The sequence below is a fragment of the Rattus norvegicus genome, chromosome 16 (genome assembly GCF_021556685.1).
Source record: "Rattus norvegicus strain SHRSP/BbbUtx chromosome 16, alternate assembly SHRSP_T2T, whole genome shotgun sequence".
NCBI classification, from domain to species: domain Eukaryota; kingdom Metazoa; phylum Chordata; class Mammalia; order Rodentia; family Muridae; genus Rattus; species Rattus norvegicus.
In genome coordinates, this window is record NC_141549.1 from 4,548,476 (window position 1) to 4,571,677 (window position 23,202).

General features: G+C 43.7%; 1 protein-coding gene across 5 annotated transcripts in view; it reads right to left on the reverse strand.

Annotated features, from left to right (window-relative positions):
- Cacna2d3 (calcium voltage-gated channel auxiliary subunit alpha2delta 3) overlaps window positions 1-23,202 on the reverse strand; it is an 823,841-nt gene that overhangs the window by 373,069 nt on the left and 427,570 nt on the right. For all 5 annotated transcript variants that reach the window (XR_015639382.1, XM_087588099.1, XM_087588098.1 and 2 more), the window contains 2 exon segments: window positions 14,723-14,812; window positions 7,216-7,329 (listed from right to left, as the gene is read on the reverse strand). Coding sequence is in view for 4 of the 5 variants with exons in the window: in XM_087588099.1 (XP_087444225.1) it covers window positions 7,216-7,329; window positions 14,723-14,812 (204 nt within the window). In the remaining variant the exon portion in view is untranslated.

Sequence of the window (23,202 nt, forward strand, 5' to 3'; positions counted from 1 at the left end):
AAATGATCTTAACCTCTTGGGTTGCTTGTGATTTTTAGAAAATACTATCTCCTTTTAACCTGCTCAAAGACAGGTTTTCAGTCAGGCATGGAAATAATGCAAATTAGAAAGAAAAATAAAATAAAATAAAAAGCCCCTTCCAAATGGCTCTCAATGATTGGAAGACTGAGTTCCTAAAAGAGTTAGCCCTTTAGAGATAACCAACAGCTCTCTAGTTGGACTTGAGTCCTACTCATCAACAGGGGATTCAAGCCTGGGACTGGAAACCTAACCAAATACTCAGGGTTAGTGAGGTCATAGATTCTGAAGGAAAACCAAAAGCTGTCATTTTACTAAACCAGCACCATCCATCCCTACCATATTCTATATATCTGTCCTTATATCCAATGATAAGTATAGTCCTTACCTTGCATCAAGGAAACTTTACAGCAGATAGAGACCATTACAGAAAACTACAATCAAAATGCAGAATTGTAGAGCCCAATCCCAATGTCTTCTTTCTTTCCGGGTGTAAAGAATGAACCTAGGGCCTTATGCAAGCTAGAAAAGTCGTCACCCTGACCTACATCCCCTATCCTCTTCAGAAGGACCTGGAAACTCCCACCTCCAAGTCTGTTGTTGAGATAACAGAACAGCAAAGCCCTCACAACTGGATCGTCATTGGCCTTTGAATTCCCTTCTGAGGAGGGGTCGCACCTAAGCACACAGATAGCCTTGTCCCAAGACCAAATGATTTTTCTCCTCTGTTGCTCTTGCCTATAGTCCTGGAGTTCCAGCAACCCAGAGTCCTGCTCTCCTGCAGATTGTTCAGCATCTGGGACCAGTGAGGACAAATGACAGACTTATTGTCCTGATGCACTGTGTGGATCCTGTCATTTCACTTTGCTTTGTTCACAAGATATCTGCATATTCCTTAAGGATCAAGCTTAGCCTCTAGCTGAGGAGCCACTGACCAACAACATCAATTGGTCACTGTGGAACTCAAATCAGCTTGTGGCCTCTTGGTGCCTCAGTGTCTTCTTAAAAAAAAAAAAAACCCCATAATAGTGTTCACATCTCATACAGTGGCATCTGAAAGGGTTAGAACTGCGCTCAGTAAAAATTTAGCTCCAGGTATCACTGTCATCTTAAAACCACAAGAGATCAGGTTAAAACTGATTATTTAGTGAAGGAAATTCAGAGTCTGGGGAATGAAGAGGAAGTTGATAGAGAATTCAAGAACCACTTTTGTTGCTCCAATCAAAGTCCTGTGAGAAAGGATGACATTCAAGAGGGAAGATGGGTTGTCACCCACATTTAACACCCAGGCATTGTTCTTTTCCTAACCACACCAAGAGTAAGTTAATGGGTAATCTGTTATTTAACTGTTACAAGTAAAATATTAACCCCTAAAGGGCTACAAAAAGACAAATAAAGTTTGCCAGCTCAGCTCATGAGTGGATTGGTCCTTCCCTTGTAACAAGAATAAGAACGATGCTACTCTATTTGTGTTTGGGAAGGGTTGTAAACTGACTTTTTGAATCTGTCCAGTTGAGGGGTTGAAATCTTGGCTCATGCTCTGATGGTTCTAGGAGCATAAGGAGATGATCAGTACTTTTCGGAAAGGTATAGGGTAGAATTCCCATGTAAGATCATGAGAGAGTTCTGCTTCTCTGAATCGTGTGAGAATTCGAAATGGCAATCTCCACATTGGGAGCCAACTCTTCCCACTCATGCTGAACCCAGGCTCTCAGACTGTAAAGTATAAGTCACTGTTATTTAGAAGCCACCTAGACCATGCCATTTTGTTAACCTGCCAAAGATGAAATCTGATTCTTTCTAGTATATGCTTTCTGTCACTCCACTGACTTATGATCTATAGTCTCCTGCCGTGTACCCACACATATGACCATTGAAATCCAAGGAAGGGACATCCTATGTAATAGTTTCGATGACCATCCTTCCAGGCCCTGGCTCTAGTATAAGGCCAGGGTTTACCACCCCTCAGCATTCTGTACCATGCATGGAAGACTGAGTCTGAGGCAGCTTTGAAGGAAGCACAAAGATGAGGACACACCACACTGCTGAAAACTTGTAAGGTCCTGAGCATCCTGGGTACGAAAAGCATATTCCACTTATGATCTCACTCCTATCCTCTTTATTCTGTGGCTTCCCTGTTTATCTAAAAAGAAAATAGTCCAGGAAAGGGAGGGGCAGATTTCCCCTACCATTCTCAGAGGCATCCAGTGTAGCACACCACACTGAGGGCATTTCAATGATACTCAGCCTCACAAGGCTTTTTCTAATTTCCCTGAAGACCCTTCTGAGCAGGTATTCGCAAGCAATCTTAAAGGACCATGCACTAGTCATTTCAAGCTCCATGGGCCAGTCAGTTTCTGTCACAATCAAAGCCAGGAATCAGCAAGAGGCAATATGAGAGCAAATGGGCATGCCCACACTAAATAACCCTGCCTACAGGCTTGGAAATTTGACCTCTCTGTGCTTTTTATCATGAAGTATTATTGTTTTTATTTACATCTTACTTATCTTTGTGTACATGTCTGTGTGCTTATGTGTGTGTGTGTGTGTGCATGCATGCATATGTGTGTTCAAGTGATCATTTCAGTGCATGTGCATATGGAAATCAAAGGAGAACATCTGGTGTCTTGCTCCATTTGCTTTATTCTGCAGACATTCTCCAATTTTCTGGGATGGACTGTGTACACAGACAGCAGTGTTTGAGAGCAGAGGATTTGAACTTGCTGAGCCATCTCCCCAACCCACTGTTGCTGTCTGTTTGTCTTTTTGTTTGTTTGTTTTCATTTGAAAATGTACATACATGTTACCCATAGCCTGTAGTCTGCCGATGCAGGCAGTAGGCCATATTAAACTTGTGAGTGCTAGGCTGCCAATCCCTTCTGTGTCTCATTTAGCTTGTCACTTCCTACCTGTTCAACCAGTATCCCTCTATCTCTTGCACTTCAGGGAACTAACAAGTAACAACAAATAATGACTTTAAGTTAGAAGAACTGATGCAGGACGGTGGCAGGAGTGGCCATTTTCCCAATTTAAATATATACAGCATTGGTTCTGAGCAGATCCTGGAACACACGTCTCTTACATTGTGGAGTTCTTGTTTTATTCCAAATGTGTAAGAGCTAGTGTTAAGCCACTACCCGAAGAGTATTAAGCAAAGGTAAACGGTGTCTCATTAATGAACAAATAGCTGCTCACACCCATGCTTGGAAATAAATGCTGGCAAGGGACACATTGAGCAGGCAATCATAAGACTGCCTTCACAGCTTCTCCAACAATGTATTCTCCTTCTAATGTGCTCTAAGATGCTTCAGTATGCAGCTGTCTTGAGCAAGGAGGGCTTAGGTGGGTAGTAAACAGCTTTTATCAGTGACAATCACAAGTGCTCCCCATGTCTTTACCCCACCTTCCTTCTGCCTTCTCTTTCTTGAAACCCAGATCCCTTACTATATAGAAGTCCAGTTAACTATACTGAGAAGTGGACCCAGAGAAGCCCTGGAAGACTAGATGTATGGAGAGAGAGGCCATGGTGGGGAGTCCTGAGGCTGCCTGCCAAGCTCCCACCACTTTTCGCCTCTTTTCTACTGACCTCCCCTGGTATCAAGTGCAGCAAAAACATGGCAAGTTAGAAAATCCAGGGATCACAGGAAACAATAAATCATTGCTATATCATGACAGTAAATATGGTTTGTCATATACTGTAGTTCTGATAAGTGGGTTTTCATACTTTCCACCTTTTCCTTGCTTTTTAGATCAGTTTTTCTATTGCTGTATAACAAATTACCAAAAGCAGGGTGCTCTGGAACAACAGGCATTTCTGACCTCCCATTTCTGGAGCCTGGCCACAGCATTGCTAGCACTGTTTCCTATGTCTAGGTGAGGCAGAGAATAAACTAGCTTTTCATCCCAAAGCTTATCATGGTAAGAATCCACTGCCAAGGTCACTCATGCTAGTGAAGGAGATTGTTTTTCTTGTGGCTCCAATACTGAGCCCAGCTTTCTCCTGGGTATCAGCTGGTGGTCCGTTGGCTGTAAACAGCTGCCTATGGTTCCATGTGCCTGAGCTTCCCTACTTCGTCACATTAGCAAAGAGACTCTCTAGGCCTAGCCCTTCGTAAGCCTTTTTGGTTAGACAAATCCCATCCATGAGATCATTTGATTAGCCCACATTAATTGGAATGGGACAAAAACACCCCTCGTGATTATAAGTTTCTGCTAGTAAGAAACAAGTCACTGAAGGTGAAGAAATTATATAGGCCATAAATTCTAAAGGTGTGGGAGTTAGAAAGTTACCTTTCTTTGCCAGATCTTTCTGGCAGTATTGTTCAAAATAGGGAATCTATCTCTTTACACACACACACACACACACACACACACACACACACACACACACACCCTAACCCAACCCTAATCATAGCCCTAACCTTAACCATAGATAGATAGATAGATAGATAGATAGATAGATAGATAGATAGACAGACAGACAGACAGACAGACAGACAGATGGTTAAAGATACCAACAAAAACAGAAGCAAATATAAGACTGGACCTCTACCTCCTTAAGACAAGTTCTAGGGAGTCTAGAATTTAGGGTTCATCTCTGTATGTGTTGATCAGTGATTGACAGATTGCCAGGGTATAGGGCAAGAAACATCATCATCTATCCAGTGTATTGGACCAAAGGATCAGGTCCTTGTGTAGCTACAGTAGAGGGCACGAGTAGTGGAGGACAGGAGTGGTGAAGACCCTGATCCTTGAGCTTTCTCTTATGTGTGGGGTTTCCATCAATGGCATCAGCTTCATCCTGTGGCCTATTTGGCCTCTTTACTCTCAGGCCCCGTCCACAGTGAGTCAGGAGCCCCAGGTTGGGCCATGTATAGCACCCTCCAGGTGGGGTTGACGCTTAGTTGGTTCTGAGCACTACTGTTTCACAACAATCATTTCCATTCTTATGATCATCTTTCTCTCTCTCGACTGCGCTTCCTGTTTTTATAGTTTCAAAGATTGCCAATTATTACATGTCAGACAGAACCCTTTGCTGAATAGCTAGTGTTCAAAATAATGGAGAAAGATGACTGCTTAGACCTTCCACATCATCTTACTTTACTGAGGTGCTAAATCATATTGGGGTGCTATGTAAGTTTATCACCTGTACCCTCGGGAGCAAGTTCATAAAACAGAGATCATATGTGCATATGAATATCATAGAATTCTCCATCCTGAGGTTGAAGGGAAGGGGGGGTGCGCTATTAATTTCAAGTAATAAAAGACCTACTTACTACAGAAATAATTTCTGCTCCTGCTTGACATTTTCTAAGTAAAGACGCTGCTTCATTTAAAGGACCCTCGCTACAATACATCATCAAAACTCCAGGCTGACAGTCAGGATTGCTCATTAGGAAAAGATGAGAAATCTGTATCTCGTCTGTAGACTTAGGGCTTCACATCTTTTAGCCATTATCTCTCCCTATAAGCAAGGTCAGAAGGTTTCAGTGCCAACTTCTCTGGGTAACTGCTATCTGTCCATGATCCCCAAATGGTAGAGATTTATAGAGCATAATGCATGTCATACATAATGAATAGTATCCATAAATGGGGGTGCTTATAAAAGGCCCCCCGCTGCTCTCTTCTCTCTTTCTAGTCCCCAAATAACACAGAATATCCTTCACTATGCTGTGTGATGTCAGGCCATCTGTGAACTTTCTATTTTGCCCATAAAACATCTAGGACCCTGTTCTCACCTTCTACTGCTGGCCTTTCAGCTGGTACTCTCAACTGCTAAGTCCCATCCCTACAAGACTGTTTCTTCAAACTCTTACTGTACTAGGTCCTACGAGGGCAGAGGGACATCCACCCTCCACCTCTCTTCACATCACATATACTCATTAGGAGTGAATAAAACCTCTTGTCCGTCCTGAAAAGACGCCACCCAATTTAGGTCTTAGATTCTAGCATCTAAGATTTGTGTTAAGTACAAGAGGGAGCTTCCATCTCATTTGAGGGTTAGGCTCTAAACTCCTTGCCTCCCGTGGGTCACACTTACTTCTGGTTAGGTACCAGGCAATCTCTTTGGGGACTACGCTGTATAGAAAACATGGAGCTTTCATCACTAGATTTACTGGTTAGGTAGGAAGTAAAATCTTACACGGATTAGAGACCTGTACAGGTCAAGAATGACAACAGTAAGGTGAAACGACTTTTCCTCTTGTGGCCCCACAATAAGCATGCTCCCCGGGTGTGGCAAAAAGTATGGCTGCCCTCTGTTTCTTTTTGATAAATGTCCTTTGTTAGCTCATGTTCTATAAACTAAACATGCAAAACAGAGAAAGGAAGTTGAGCATGGCCTGGGCTGTCTTATGTTCCTATACAAGCAGCCAAGATAACACAGGGACCAAGAAGATACCCAGGGCACCTACTCTGCCTGACTTTGTTCCCTGCTGAAATCCTACCACATAAGTGGCTCAGTGACTCCCAATTGTCAGCTCATTGTCATGCACCCATTAGTGGAAATTGTTTAAAAACATAGGTACACACTCCCAGAGATTTGGGTGTGGAATAGGATCCAAGTATCCATAATTTTAAACCTTTCCTCAGGGAATCCAAACTGACTAGCTTTGAGGAACCTCACCATTAGGTCCCTCCAAAATATTGATGTCAGTCATGGATGCCCTAATGTATGGGTTCAAAAGGTTAAAAAAATAATTTATTGGTTCTACTTGGAAACTAAGAAGTAATTACAACAGAGGACCCAGCTTTGACAAGTGCCCAGGAACAGAGAGAAGAGGTAGAATAAGTCACGGAAAGTCTGACAGAAGGAAGCATATTTGAGAAGATGGCTTCAAGGCCACAGTAGCCATCCTGATGTTTTACAGATTCAGGGCCCACTGGGTAGATTTGGCATCAAGGCAAACAACTAAAGGGAAATACTGCCCAACAAGAGGAGGTACTTCACAATGAATCTTCTCACACAACTCACTAAACATATCTTCACGGGCTCCTTCATTCTCTCCAAAAACAGTTTCATTTCAAAATCTACAAAAGCTGTAGTATTTGATTTTGGTCAACCCACAAACACAGGCTGAGAAACCATAGGTTATTATGAGATTAAGCTGACATGGATACTTATCTGTGGATGATCTGGAGGTTGCAATAAAAGCCTGCATGGACACCACTGCATAGATGGTGTCAATATAAACTCACCTTTCGCTCTGGCCAATTGTACTTTGCAAAGATGGTGTCGTAGGTGTCCACTGCCCCATCGGTTATGAGCATAATGGCCTGGCTGCAAATGCTTCCTTGTCCGGTGTGGTTGAACTGTGGGAAGAGATGTTTAAAATAAAGCACACATCAGAGAATCTGTGTAGCCACAAGACTTCCATGGCATATGGTCCTGAGCTTAGGAAAGCTCTCAAAATTCAAGAGTTAATTGCTTACCGCCAAGGCAACCACAGGACTAACTCTCCACATGGGTCACCTTTGTGCTCTGAGAATGACAAACTGCATCTAGCTGCAGACCAAGGAGGAGAATTCTAAAACACTCTTGCGGTCTACCTAAGTTTTTCGGCCCCAAAATACTACCCTCACTGTAGAAAGCAAGCCACTGCAGACTCGGCCAAAGACTTCTTAGAATATGACGGAGGGCAGTGGGCTATGAGAGAGGCAACATCTCTTTCAAAATCAGAGGGAGGCTGATCTGAGGGAGCTGAGTGGGTATAGAATGTTTCATATGTTTGAAATCAAAATGGGTGTTAGACAAGAATCAAGTTAGGGAAATGATAAGGGACATTCCAAGGTTAAGTACTCTTTTTGAAAAATGAACTTAAAATACGTGTTTTAGCACAAAGGCTTTGTAAGTGTGTTAGTATGTGTGACGTGCTGGAAGTCCCACGCTGTACTTGCTAGTGTGCAGATCCTACTTTACGTGTTTTAAAAGCTCCTATTCGTAGCCAGGGATGGAGTATATGCTTGAAATACCAGCAGTTGGGAGACAGAAGGACAGGAGAATTGATGCAAGTTCAAGGTCATTTTGGTCTAAGATTCCAGGTAAGCCTGGATTTCAGATTGACACTCTGTTCTCAAAACAGACAGACAAATGTCACATGATGGGAGTGATAGTGTGAGATGTCTCTCGGTGGCAGATCACTTCTTGCCTTCCATGTCTGAGGCCCTGGGTTTGATCTCAGTACCACACACAAAGCTACCAGCCTTCCTGAGTAAGATCTGCAAGTGAGTAGACATAATTACCAGGGTAATATATCCTGCTTGTGAAGTGGAGGTGAAAAAAAATTTTTAATGAATGCTATTAATAATTCAAGTCAAGGTAATACCAAGTCCTTAAACCCCCACAATTACACAGCAAAGCTGAGGCACTGACGTATATAATACGTCTTTAACCTTCAGTAGCAAACACTCCCTCCACTACTGTCTCCAGCTTATTCATTTTCTCACAAGCATGAGTGTTCCTGGGGATGAAACATACCCAAATCACTTCCTTCAGTTAATTTTATATTCTCTTTGAAGGTACATAGAAAATTATACTATGACCCTGATGATGGTAATTCTAGAAACAGAAAAAAGAGAAGGGAAACAGGATGTGGAAACTTTTACACACTATTCTCAGGGAAAACTTCACTAAGAATGCAAAAAAAATTTTTTTAAGGATTCCTCAATAACAACAAAAAACAACAAGAAAAACAAATCTGTCTTAGTGGGTTGGGGTGGGAAGAAATGGAGGCTGAATTGTAGCTCAGTGGAAAAGTTCTTCCCTAGCACTTGCCTAGGGAAGGAAGGGTACCTCAGCAGAGGATGTGTTATCTGTCTTGACCGAACCACTGGGTAAGCATGAAGAATACTCCTAGCCTTTCTGTCTGGTCCATAGTGGCCCAGGGAACAAATAAGACATTCACACAGAAGGCAATGATGTCTAGTCTTTATTTGTTTACAAGTTCGATATGTTTACCATAAACATATGTGTGTATGTGTGGGTGGATAGACAGATGGACAGACAGATGGATGGATAGATGGAATTACTCTGAGGCTTTATTAGGAAGACAGAGAAAGCCAACCACCTGCATATGGAAAATCGTAACACAGTAGAAAGTCTTCAATTCTACTGCAGAACCAGATGTATTCCTGAGATGTTCTCTTTCCTAACCAGGCAGTTTTCCACTTGTAACATGGTAATAACAACATCCTTACGTAGTTGTTATAACAGTTAAAATGTTCACTGTATACCAGGGTAATAGCATGAACCAAAGAAGGCTGAGGCCCAGAGAAGTAATAAGTCGTCCACAGAGAAAAGACTTCTGACTAAGAGCTGGCATGTGACCCTGGACAGAGTGGCCACATCACCTACGTTTGGCACAGTCTGCACTCTATAGCTTTTCAGTAATGATAGGGGAGTGAGTTCCTAAGCAGATGGTGACTGCTCTGGTCTAAGAATGTTCTCCAATTGTCCCTGGGTTCGGGGCGTGACTTTTAGTGTAGTTATGTAAAGAAGTGGTATCGATCAGTGAGAGGCAGAGCCAAGTGGGTGGTCCCAAGATCACCGATCACCAAGACTGCTGTCTTCAAATGAGATCGAGATGATGACAGAGAACAGATGCCGCCAAGGTGGAAAGGAGGGAGCAACGGGGGAAGAAATTTGTAAGGGTGGGACTAAGAAGAGAGGATGGAGGGGGCTATATATAAAGTAAATAACAATAATACAAAAAGATGAAGACAGTCCTTGAGAAACCAAGTAAGATGAGTGACTGTGGCCTTCGGTGTCTCTGGCTTCCTGATCTAAGACATGGCCTCCCAGTCTTGCACTCACTCTGCTCCAATGCCATTTTCTGCCAACCAGCTCTCACCATTGTTCAACCAAATGGGCTCTTTCCAGCCTCCTAAGTGTGAATAAATAAACTACCTAGTCCTCAATGAAACACCACTGAGATTCTCTCAGGGTTATGTCTTTCTTCTTTATGTAAGTAGAAAAGTACAGCCTTCAAGACTGGCCTTCCGGAGACGTTATTTGTTGAGATGATAGGTGGGGAGGCTACCTCCCACATACTTCTCTTGAAAAGCCCACAGCAAACCTCAGAATAAAAGCCATGCCTGCTGTAGGACACAGAGACTTCAGAGAGCAGGGACTGCAGCTATTCCGGGAACTCCTTCAAAAGCATCCTAGAAGAAATATTCCCAACAAAGCGGAAGAAAGGGAAGGAAATAAAGGTATCTGAGTACTGTGGATTAAAAGTCAGGACCCCTAGGAGCTATTTATTAACAAAGACCATGCTTTCCTCTCCGTCAGGGCCCCTTGTATACCCTCTGAAGCAATGTGGACTTAGAGGATTTTGAGGAATGCAATTAAATTCAAATGCTTTGATGAGTAATATCTCTTCTCTTCATATTTGTCTAGAACTTTTTTTATTGAATAGGGAGAGTGATGAAAGTGTTTTCCATAATAATAATAATGACACAGACCTGATGATGAACTACAATTAGCTCCCTGATTCATCAGTTAGCAGTGAAACTTTCAATGCATCCTGACATTTAGAGCATTTGGTTGTGATTAACAGTCTTTGAAATGTCACTGAATTTTATTTAATTGGCTAAGAAAAAAAATTTAAAGGTAATCACTGCAAAGATCACATTCATCGCCAAAAAAGATAATTGCAGTTGTCACATGACATTGTACATGTTAACTACTGTAGCAAACTGGCTCTGTGTTCTTTGTGGAGTCTAATGAATGGAGTGGAGATCAAGAACTGGAGAGGGCTTAGAAGTTTATTTGAATGCTCTTTCAAAGCCTTGAGTCTCAATGGCCATGAGCCTTTAAGTCATCTGAGCAAATACCAAAACTGAAATGTTGGTAATTGCAAGACAGAATAAATTCTATTTAATTATTGCAACCTCTGAGCCATTCTAAGCTCCAGCCTGTCACATTCTCAGTGAGCATGTGCATGGGAATCGTGTGTGTGTGTGTGTGTGTGTGTGTGTGTGTGTGTGTGTGTGTGTGTGTGTGTGTACAGCTCAGGCTTGCAGGGGCAGACATAATGCACAGGAAGAGAATTTTATCACTTAAAGGCTATACTGATGAAGTGGAAAATAGATAAAGCCTCATTTTCATGGAAGATTAAGCATCTCTGTGTTTGTCTAAGAATTTAGCTGTTTAGAAAGCCCAATGGGGAGAGATGGGGTGGAAATGTCTCTCTATAAGATTTATGTGCACTCAGAGGAATACGGTGCCAACTGCTAGCTACTTTCCAGCATGATTCTTGGCAGCTTTCATTAGGGCTGTTTCCTGCTGTCTGCGACTGATAAGCAGTCCATGTGGGGTCTGACTGTTGATACTCCACAGGGTTTCAACAGGTAAAGATCAGGCATATCGATAGGTAAAAAATTCCACTGTTAAAAAACTAGAAGGCAATGAGATGGCTCAGTGGGTAAAAGGTATTTACTTCCAAGTCTAATGGAGTTCAATCCTGGGAACCCACGTGATGGAAGGAGAGAACTGACTCCTACAAATTGTACTCTGGCCTCTACAAATACACAATCATATACACATACATACTTATACAATACATACTTACATATTTACATGAGTGTGATTTTAAAAAAATATATTAACAAGAATTCGAGGTGCAAAAAAGCCATCCACACTGGTGTTTCTCTAGATCTTAGTGATCTCTGGTAGTGTAGACACAATATTTTGGAGGGTACAAAGGGCACTATGCCCAAACATATGCTTAGTGGACCCAGATTACAAGATGCTAATATTAAGTGTGTGATGTGAAGTATTCCTGAGCCTGACAGTTTGAGTACTGAAATAAATATGTTTTTGAAATGCCACTACCTTACACGGCTTCTCCTAGCCCTTCATTTTTACAAGTGTTGGGGACCTTCTTGTAAAACTGTATTTAAGTTTTGAAATGAAGTAAAAATTACATATATGAGTGCATTGCAAATATCCAGAATCGAGGTGGATTTCCAACTTGTGCACAACCCTATGTTGAAGATCTTGGCCCATCAGCATTTGTCATAACACTGGCTCAGGAACACTTGAAAACAAAACTGATGAATAGAGGGGACAAAGAAGAAGAATAACAAACAAACAAATATGCTACAGGCAAAGAAAAATGGAAAGAGGATGAATGAAAGGCCATGCAAGAGGTGAGGCCAAGCCTCAGAGTGGAAGTAAGTGCTGCTTTGAGACAGGATAGAAAGGCTGGGCGTTATAGAATGTGGAAGAAGGAGCCCCAGGACTAAAGTCTAGGTAAAGCTTCTCACTTGCTGACAATCAAGAATTCTCACACAGTTGATGAGATTCACCATGAAGGTGCTGACTGTGAGGTACTATGGACTTTATCTAAAAACATTTTCTAATAAGGCTAATGAAATAGCCATGAACCATGCCTAAGGCCCAAGTCAATAGGAAAGTCAAGTATGGCTTTACTCTTATCCTAGATACTTTCTGGAAATATCACAAACAAGACCATAAACTTCGGCTTTATTTTACATGTAAATACCCTAGCTTCCTTTACAGTTCTTGCTCTATCTTATCAACTGTAATCCTATCTGGTACATCCTGGAGATAAAAAATGATGTCACTTAGATTCTTAGCAGTGTGTCTTACTCTTGCCTGAGTACCTCTCTTTTTATTAGGCATATTCTTAAATCTCCTCCTTGTGGGACTTACCATCTGCTGCTTCACTGACCCACAGACTAAATTGGTCTGTGGCCCTAACAACAGAAGAAGCAAGACAATGCACTGGCAGCCAAGTCTGGGAAAGGTGATGGGATCTCACGGGGGACATGATTCTCATGAGCTGTAACCCATGTGGGAATGGGACTTCTTGGTAGCGTGCCTGCCTTGAGCCATGTGTGTAGTTATTAGTAACACTAATAAACAATTATTTAGCAAGTTGGACCTGGATGGACTGCTTTCTCTGAGTTGAACATGCCCTGTGTAGGATGAATAGGGATTTCTGTATGTATCTCCCGGAAATGCCACACATCTACCGTCCTAGGTGAGAAAACAAGATTGAGGCTGAGGATCCATTATTCACAACCATAAACAGGTTCCCTGTTCAGCCAACCTGGAGCCACAAACCCAAGTACAAAACAGTCCCCTAACTCAGCCCCCTCTGCCACCTCAACAGGAAAGCAAGGAAGCCATGGGGAAGACTTCCAGTGAACACTGGCAGCTCAGAGTAGTTCTTGAGATAAAAAGACTGCCTTTCTAAATCATGACAAGTCTTTTCAGTATTACTTCTGAAAGAGACCAATAAACTCAGGAATTCACAGATTGAGAGCTCCAAGCTCTACGAAGTCACCTGTCTGGTTCCAAACCAATGTGAAGGGGCAGCTTGCCCTCTGCCCAAGTCAGTGGTTTCTAAGTTATCAACATGCTATTAACAGAGAATTCTGCCCCCCCACCCTGTGTGTGTGTGTGTGTGTGTGTGTGTGTGTGTGTGTGATAGAGAGCAAGAGAGATAGAGAGACAGACAGAGACAGAGACAGAGACAGAGAGGTAGAGAGGCAGAGAGAAACAGAAAAAACAGAGAGCAGGGGATAGACAGACAGAGGATCAAAGGGGAAAAAGAGAGGACTCCTGGAGCTACGATTGGCATTGAATTCACTAAGTAGCTGAAGATGACCTTGAACATCTGATTCATCTGCTTCCATTGCCCAGCTGCTAAGGTTATGGTTGTATAGCTGTCTGCTCCCGTGCACAGTTTACACCCTACTGGGTTGTAAGCCCAGGGCTTTGTGCATGCTGACAAACACTTTACTGGTGCATTCAAGCTGCAGAATATGAAATCTAATCACCTGTAGCCAATAGCCTCTGGGAAGGAGGCAAGAGACGCTGGCTTTGGGTGGATAGTGGAGAAGCCGAGTAGACACCTCCTTCCCTGTTTTTCTGTTTCCTCCTCAGGAGGAAAAGACTGGCTCTGGATTGAGACCAAAATGGCTTTGTGTCCACGCATGTCATTGATAGAAAAAACTCTGTGTTGTGACAACCCTTGATTCAAGAGCCAGTGTGGCTATGTATGAAAAGCCCAAATCTAGGCTGGGATTTCACTGAGTAGCAAAGCAGAATCATGGAAAACCCAAGCCTGGGATCGAGATTAATTATCTCCCACATACCAGCTGTGTATTGCAGAGGACCCACCACCCTGACCCTCCATTTGTGCACTGCTGAGGGACCCACCACCCTGACCCTCCAGCTGGGCATTGCTGAGGGACCCACCACCCTGACCCTCCATTTGTGCATTGAAGAGGGACCCACCACCCTGACCCTCCAGCTGGGCATTGCTGAGGGACCCACCACCCTGACCCTCCATTTGTGCATTGAAGAGGGACCTACCACCCTGACCCTCCAGCTGGGCATTGCTGAGGGACCCACCACCCTGACCCTCCATTTGTGCATTGAAGAGGGACCCACCACCCTGACCCTCCAGCTGGGCATTGCTGAGGGACCCACCACCCTGACCCTCCATTTGTGCATTGAAGAGGGACCCACCACCCTGACCCTCCATTTGCTCACATACAATGACAACAGCCTTGCTCTGCAGAGGTAACAACCTGATCTAGATGTAATGGCATCCTAGTTTGTGCCTGTTGCTCTCGGAGCACCCCAGGACAGAAGATAATCCTGACCTCAACTTTTTCCAAACCCAGTCGAGTGCTGAGCCTGAGGAAAGTGGATAAAGGATGTACTTACATCGCTCAGTACATTGAAGGCCTCGTTCAGCGCAATATCGAGCATTCCAATCCCTTTGGCAAAAAGTTTGTCCAAATGCTCCCTGAAGTGCTGAAACAAGAATGCAGAAAAATCCGTTGGAACTCTGCAAGTGCCCCTTCTTCATGGAACCTCCTATCAGCTCATACCCAGGTTTCTCTGCCATACTCCCAACTGCTCCGGGGGTTGGGGGTCAGTATTGATGTCATCCTTTCTTATCTTAGGAGGCTTCTTCAGGCCATTTGCTTCTCAGAGCAGTCCACAGGGCCTCCTTTGTGTCCTAATATTCTTCTCTGATCAGAACACAACTCTGGGAATTTATTTCATCTTATCACTCCCAGGTCAAAAACCATCACTGAAAGAAGGTAGGGCAGGAGTTCAAGGCAGGGTCCTGAAGCAGGTATTCTGGAGGAAGGCTTCTTACTATGTTGTTCCTATAACTTATTTAGATGCTTTCTCACAATCCTGGACCACCTGCCTAGGGGTGGCACCCCCCTCAGTGGGCTGGACCCTATAGCACCAACTATTAATCAAGAATACCCCCTAGACTCTGACATGTCCACAGGCCATTTAAATGGAGGCATTTTCTCAATCAAGATTTCCTCTTTCCAGGTATCACAAGTGTGTATCAAGTGGAGCCAAGCCCATTGTGAATGGTACCACTCCTAGGCAAGTGGCCCTGAGTTGTATGAGAAAGCACCAAGCCGTAGGAACAATATAGTAAGCATCTTTCCTCCAGGGTCTCTGTTAACCAGCACAGTTTCCAACCTCAGGTTGCTACTCAGATCTAGAATGTGTTCAGCACTCTTGATAAGCAATTATCTAATTAAGCTCTACCGCCACTCAAAACTGTTTAGTTCTTCGAGATAAGCAGGACTCTGTCTTCTGGGTTTATCACATGGCAGAAGCTCAGATACATCTGAAGTGCAAGAATCACAAAGATCTTACCACAAAGCTGTACTCATGGCAAAGTGGAGAAGGCTAGAAACCCAGAAGAACTTCAAGGAGTGGTCAGAAAGGAAAGCAACCTCCTTGGTAGCAGCCCAGAGTCCCTTCAGTTTATTCTTGCTCTGCCCAGAAGTCCAGCCTCAGGCTTATAAGAGAGTAACTATGAAACCCTTCGAGGAAACATGACACATGTGTGTCACACAGCATGCTTGAGTCTGGACTTGACTTATTTGTCTTGGAGATCTGTGCTGAGGATGGAGCCCAGGCTTGCACACGCTAGGCAAGCGCTCTGTCACTATGCTACATCCCCGAACTTTGTACCAAGAAGTTGGTCTCTAACTGGGCCCTGGGCTGTAGTGGTATGGTTAGGCTCAGTTTCCGAGTCCACCTGGTGTCATAGCTATCACATGTGTCACAGTGCTCAGACACAGCAGGTTCTCCTGCACAGTTGGTTACCATTTTGTTCTTCGTGCGATCCACGGGCAGCTGTGTGTCACATGCTGCTTCAGGCAAGGGCTGCTTTTATTGTTGGACATGGAGAGAGTCAAATGGAACAAACAGAGCACAGGGGTGGTCTCAGTGTTCTTTGTAACAAGGTCAGTTAGTTTTGTTTAGCTTTTTTCCTATTATAAATATGATTCATATATTAGGTAACAGAATATTTTCTTGGAGAGAGCTTCCAAATAGCACCATAGATACAGGATTCTCTTTGTTTCTTTTCTTCCTCATTCCACACTATACCTTTCTTTCCTACCCTTAACATAAAACAGATCACTCACTGTGCATATAGCTGCATTTAATGGTCAGCCCACCTCTGTACACAGAGGTGCCTTTCAGGAAATTATAGCCCAGGGTGTATGTCCACTGATTGCTATTCTACCCTCTTTGGTAGCCATGGGTGACCTACAGCTACTGACATTTGAGCTAAATTAAAATTACCCACCATTAAAAACCCTGCTCCTCTATAGCTCAAGTCACATTTTCAAGTGCTCATTACCCCCTTGTGGCTAGAGACTACTTCAGTGTCAGTCATGAAAAACTGACTTTGAAGAACACTGCTATCACTACAGAGGGTTTGATGGATCAGTGCTAACTTGAAGATACAAGAGTCAGTGTCACCATCTTGGCTCATCCTTTCAATGACGAATCATGAGTGTAAGCCTATTATAGCATGATGGTCAACCCTGGGGTCAAGTTGACTGGATGAGGAAGCCCTTGAGAGATAAGTTGCTGAGCATACCCGTGAGGGATTTTCTTGATCAGTTATTTGAAGTGGGAAGAGCCACCTAAAATGTGAGTGGCGACTTCTGGTGACAGCCCAGGTAAACGGAGGTCTGAGGGAAAGCGTTGTTTCCTCCCTGCTTGCCTTCTCAGTTCCTCTCCCAGTTCACCAAGCTTCCCAGGCTTCTCAACTAGACTGAAGGCCAATAGCTCTTCACGGCTCCCCCAGGTCTCCAGAGATGTGGTGGGGCTGCCACGGTACCTCATGGGATGAGTATTTACTCGGCTCTCAGCTTCTGCAGTGTGAAGCAGCTATTGGTAGATTGCTCAGATTTTATCCCTTAAGCCAATCCAACAAATTCCTGCTTCTTCTATTGGTTCTGTTCCCCCAAGAGACCTCTTAATAATACAGAGAGGGACCCAAGCCCCTTTTACTTTCTTCTGACTCTCACTTTTTTTTTTAAATTGGATTTTTTTATTTACATTTTAAAAGTTATTCCCTTTCTCAGTTTCCCCTCCAGAAACCCACTATCCCACCCCACCCATTCCCTGCTTCTATGAGGGTGTTCCCTCACCCACCCATTCCCTCATACCTCCCTGCTCTGACATTCCCCTACACTGGGGCATCAAGCCTTGACAGGACCAAGGGCCTCCCTCTCCTCCCATTGATGCCCAACAAGCCCAACCTCTGCTACATATGTGAATGGAGCCATAGGTCCATCCTTGTGTTCTCTTGGGATGGTGGTTTAGTCCCTGGGAACTCTGGGTGATCTGGTTGGTTAATGTTGTTCTTCTTAAGAGGTTGCAAACCCCTTCAGCTACCACAGTCCTTTCTTTAACTCCTCAATTGGGGACCCCATTCTCTGTTCAATGGTTGGCTTCAAGTGTCTACCTCTGTATTTGCCATGCTCTGGCAAAGCCTATGAAGAGACAGCTATATCAGGTTCCTGTCAGCATGAGCTTCTTGGCATTGGCAATAGTGTCTGGGTTTGGTGTCTGTATATTGGATGGATCCCCTAGGTGGGGCAGTCTCTGGATGGCCTTTCCTTCAGTCTTTGCTCCACATATTGTCACCATATTCCCTCCTGTGAGTATTTTTGTTTCCCCTTCTAGGAGGATCTAAAGCATCCATACTTTGGTCTTCCTTCTTCTTGAGCTTCATGTGGTTTATGAATTGTATCTTTGGTTTTCTGAGCCTTTGGGTTAATATCCTCTCTTATACCAGTACATTATATATGGTTTAAATGATACCACTTTCTCATTTTATGTCCTAGTTTCATTTCTGTTGGTGTTCTAAAATATCCTAACACAGAGCAACTGTGTGGAGAAAAGGTTTCTTCATCTTACAATTCCAGGTTATAATCCACCACTGAGGGGAATCCTTGGCAGGAACTCAAGCAGCTACTCACATCACATCCACAGTCATGAGCTTCCTTCTTGCTTGTTTATCTGCTTTCCCCTATCTTACACTGCATAGGAACCTCTGCCTAGGGAATAATGCTACTCACAGTGGGCTGGTCTTCCTCTATCAGTTAACAATCAAGACAATCCCACACAGATATGCCCACACGCCAGTCTGACATAGTTGATCCTTCAGTAGGACTTCCCTCCCAGATGGTTCTAAGTTGTCTCCAGCTGAATATTAAACTGACCAGTGCAGCTTCCCAGACCAAGAAATGGGTTCATTTATGAGCACCATTCACTGTCACTCAAGGGAATAGACCCAGGACTTTTACTGTAATACAGGAGAGGGCTGTCACCCAGTAAGGTTGCTGGGAAGCCAAGGAGGAAACCTGGGTTCTACCAGCCACTTGGCCATTGCAGGAATAATACTCATCTGGATGAAGCAAACAGCCAAAAAGAGAAGTTCATGGTGGAGGGCAAAAGACGGGGACATGACAATAGGGGCTTGAACACTTAATACAGACATGCCCAGCCTTTTCAGATGAATAAGCCAGTACACATGCTCCTTTCATTACTCTGGTTTAGTTAAATGTGAGATTCTATAGTGAGAGGATCTTTGTGGACCACAGCAGTCACAAAGATGCTTACAGCCAAGATGATACCTTGGAAAAGTGGCCCCATGATAACATGGCCCTCAATGTCCCCCTTGTGCTCCTTCTCCTTTTGTTGAGGGTTTGTATGCATGTACATATGCATAGATGTGTGTGTGTGTGTGTGTGTGCATGCACGAGTGCACATACATGTGAAAGCCAAAAGACAATTTCAGCCCTCATTTCTCAAGTGGCTTTTGAGACATCTCTAATTAGTCTGGAACTTGCCGAGTAGACGAGGCTAACTGACCTGCATAGCGATTCACAGGTTTCCACCTCCTTAATGCTAGTATTCTAAACATGTGCCAGCACACCAGCCTTTTAAACATGGATTTGGAGGGATTGAACTCAGGTCCTCATGCTTGTATAAGGCAAGCACATTACTGAGTTAGCACCCCTTCCCAACAGTGACAGCCACTGCTTTGGTATCATGGCACAGAGTGGTGAAGACCAATGCTAACCATGTGTATCCCAAGTGTGCTGTATGAAAACTAGCAAAGGTACCAGGCTCAGTATTCTGTATTCCCTACTCCTTACCAGAATTCTTTTCCACTCAATGTGTTCATGGTAAAATTCAGAAGTGGTAATAGTAAATGCCATCGCAGTATTACCACTATATTAGCATAACTGAGGTTCAGTCTCTGACGACCCCAAAACAGAAAACCACTCAACTAGAAGCTCTTGTCCTTGATATATCTAGCGACCTCAGTCTTGCTATCTATTGAATGGCCATGGTAACTGCCTGGGTAGTGGATAGAGAAAAGTATATCATGCTCAGGACTACAGGAAGAATTTTTGTCCCATCCTATCAGCCTCCTGCCTCTCCTTTAAGAGATTTTTCTTCCTTAGCCTTCTCTTTCCTCTTAATACTCAGAGGCACTTGGCTAGTGAATGACTCAACAGAGAGAGCCATGTATGGTACAAGAAAGCAATGTGAGACTGTTTTCATTTCAGAATCTCTAAAATGTTGTGCTCCGCTCATGAAAAGTGACCATCGTGTCACAGTGCAACAGCTGCTGTCACTAAGAAAAACAGGGTGTGAAGAGGACACAAGGTCTTTGTACTAACAGAAAGTACTAAGAGGACCAGGAATATTAATCACACAGTGATCCCTCCTCAATGGAGGAGATAAAATCAAATACTAGCATTCCACCCAGAAAGCTAAGAGTGGTTGGTCATGGTCAGCAACCTGGCGAACTTTTGTTGTCAGAAGGAATAGACCTCACCCTCTTTCTCTGGAATGATCATTCAAGACTCTTCTACTCCTAAACCATTATCCAATTTTAGACAAGATGTCACAAGCACTTTATGGCATGCTGACTTCTATGCCATTAGTCAGAGACCACACTAGGTTCTTTTAGCTATAGGACCCACTTTCATAATCACATGTTCTTTGTAAAGGGGTTTTTACACAGTCACACTGTAAGCTTTATTTACACATAGAATTGGACCTATGGTTGCCTGAAAACCTTTTTCCAAGTGCACTGCTGTTTTTTCCTGAATGTTGACAATGAGCTGCCTGGCATTAGACTCCTCAAAGTTTGATCCATGTTAATGCAGTCAATCTGAACGGGGTTTTCACTATCTTTGTGAGACATTCTTCCCTGTCTAACACCTACAGGGGCCCCTCAAGAGGGCTTGTCCATGAGCTGCCAGAGTGACGTATCTAGGACCCATTCAGCACTCTGCTGAGGATGTTCAAAGGAAGAACTAATTTACAGTGAGCTAAGGTTCTATAGATGGAAGTTCTGCGAAGTCCAATCATCAGTTTCCTGATTTAGGATGCTGCCAGCCTGGTCCCATGTTCTCTAGCTGATCTCACAACCATGCCATGGCTACAGGTATTCTTCCACACACGACAGCCTAATTTAGAGTTCTATAAAAGTTTCCAAATCTTACAAAATGGAGGGAAAGTCAGGATGCGTTGTGGATGATTATTATCAAGATTTAAAGTTTATAAAGGAAATCCAGAAAGTTGGTGGCTATGGGGGCGACCTAGTTCTTAATGTACTTGCCTCACAAACATGAGGGCCTGAGTTTAGATAGAATACAGAGGAAGCTGAGACAGGAGGCTGGCAGGAACTCATTGGCCAGATAGTCTAGTTACTTGGTGAGCTACAGGTTTTAGTAAGACACCTTGTCTTAAAAGGAGAGTAAATGAGGAAGATACAAACATTACCGTGTGTGCACGCGCGCGCACACACACACACACACACACACACACACACACACACACACACCTGATTTGCAGCTTTATAATACAATACACATTGGAAAATAACACCCTGCCCTTCAATGGCCAGGTTGCTTTAAGTGAATACAAACATGATTAATTTCACTGACCCACAATCCTCCAAGGGTCCTCAGGAGCCCAACTATAGTGGAATAGAAGATTCTAAATTGCCAGTCTGGGAACTGCTCAACAATTGTGGACAGAAGTTGGCCAGTCCCCATGCTTTTTCTAAATTAAAATAAATAGTTTGTGGGAATTACCGACAGCCCTGTCATATTATTAAACATTAATAAAGGAAGAGTAGGGTGCCTTTTTATCTTTGCTTTAGACAATTCATGTGGCATATGCTGCTGCCCAGGAAAGGGCCTCACTTCCAAAGCAATTAGCACAGCTTACTGCCTGGGGAGATAAACCTGCATGGTTTCCTATGCCCAGTGCCAGAAGGCACCATGGAGCCTGCTTATCTCCTTCACACAGTCACCATACCACAGCCAGTGGAGGGCTCTGGGACAATGGGCTCTCCCTCACCTGCATTTGCTTTGTTAGAATCATACTGATGATTCTCTCTCTGACAACGGCACTCTCATGCTTCCTTGTCTGAGTGCCTTAGTTCCCATTGGTGTGATAAATTGCCATGACCAAAAGTAACTTGGGAAGTGTCTTCCATAGTTAGGATTTCTATTGCTTCAAGAAACACCAGGAGCAAATAGCAAGTTGGGGAGGAAAGGGTTTTTCGGCTAATACCTCCATAGCACTGTTCATCAATTGAAACAGGGCAGGATCCTGGAGGCAGGAGCTGATGCAGAAGCCAAAGAAGGATGATGCTTACTGGCTTGCTCCCTATGGGTTGCTCAGCCTGCTTTCTTACAGAACTCAGGGCTACAAGCCCAGGGATGACACCACCCAAAATGGGCTGGGCCATCCTCCATCAATAAGTAATTACAGCTGGATGGTATGGAGGCATTTCTCTCAATTAAAGTTTCTTCCTTTCAGATAACTCTAGTTCGTGTGTCAAGTTGACATAACACTAGCCAGCACAGGAAGTAAGTGGTTCATTTCATTTCACTTTACAGCATATAAGTTTATCACTGAGGGGAACAAGGGCAGGGTAGAGGCCATCGCTTTGCTCAGCCTGATTTCTTATAGTACCCAGGACCCCAGTCCAGGGGTGGCTCCATCTGCAGTGAGCTGAATCCTCCCATGCCAATCATCAGTTAAGAAAATGCATTACAGACTCACCCACTGGCCAATCATTGGGAGGGCATTTTCTGAACTGAGATTTTCTCTTCCAAAATGACTATAACTTATGAAGTAGATATAAAACTTGCCAGTATGCCATAGAATTATAAGTGCCCCAGTCCGTTCTCTCCAGGCCAGGAAGTCAAAAGTGAAGTGGCCATCTAGAAGCAAAGATGGACCCCACCCAGAGTACTTGAGAACCAGGGGTTCTGTCCTGGTTAGCTTTATGTCGACTTGACACAAGCTAGAGTCATCTGAAAGCAGGGTACCTCAACTGAGGTAATGCCTCCATAAGATCCAGCTATAGGGTGTTTTCTTAATTAGGGATTGATTGGGAAGATCCAGCCCACTGTGGGTGGTGCCATCCCTGGACTTGTGGTCCTCGGTTCTATAAGAAAGCAGGGTAAGCGAGCCATAGGGAGCAAGCCAGTAAGTAGCACCTCAGCCTCTAGATTTCTAATGCTTGAGTTCCTGTCCTGATTTCTATCAATGATGAACTACATTGTGGAATCATGTCAAATATAAACTGTTTCTTCCCAACTTGTTTGTTGTTGTTATTGTTTGGGCCCCAGTGTTTGGCCACAGAAATGGAAACAGTAACTAAGACAGGCTATGGTAAGGGATGGACAATGCTTTGGGCTAAGGGCTACGAGGTCATCTAGTACTATAATCCTCACTCTCATATCTGGTGATGGTCAGTGTTACCTGTCGAGTTTCCAGAATCTAGAATTACCTGGGGGGTAGACCTCTGGGTATTAACTGCTAGG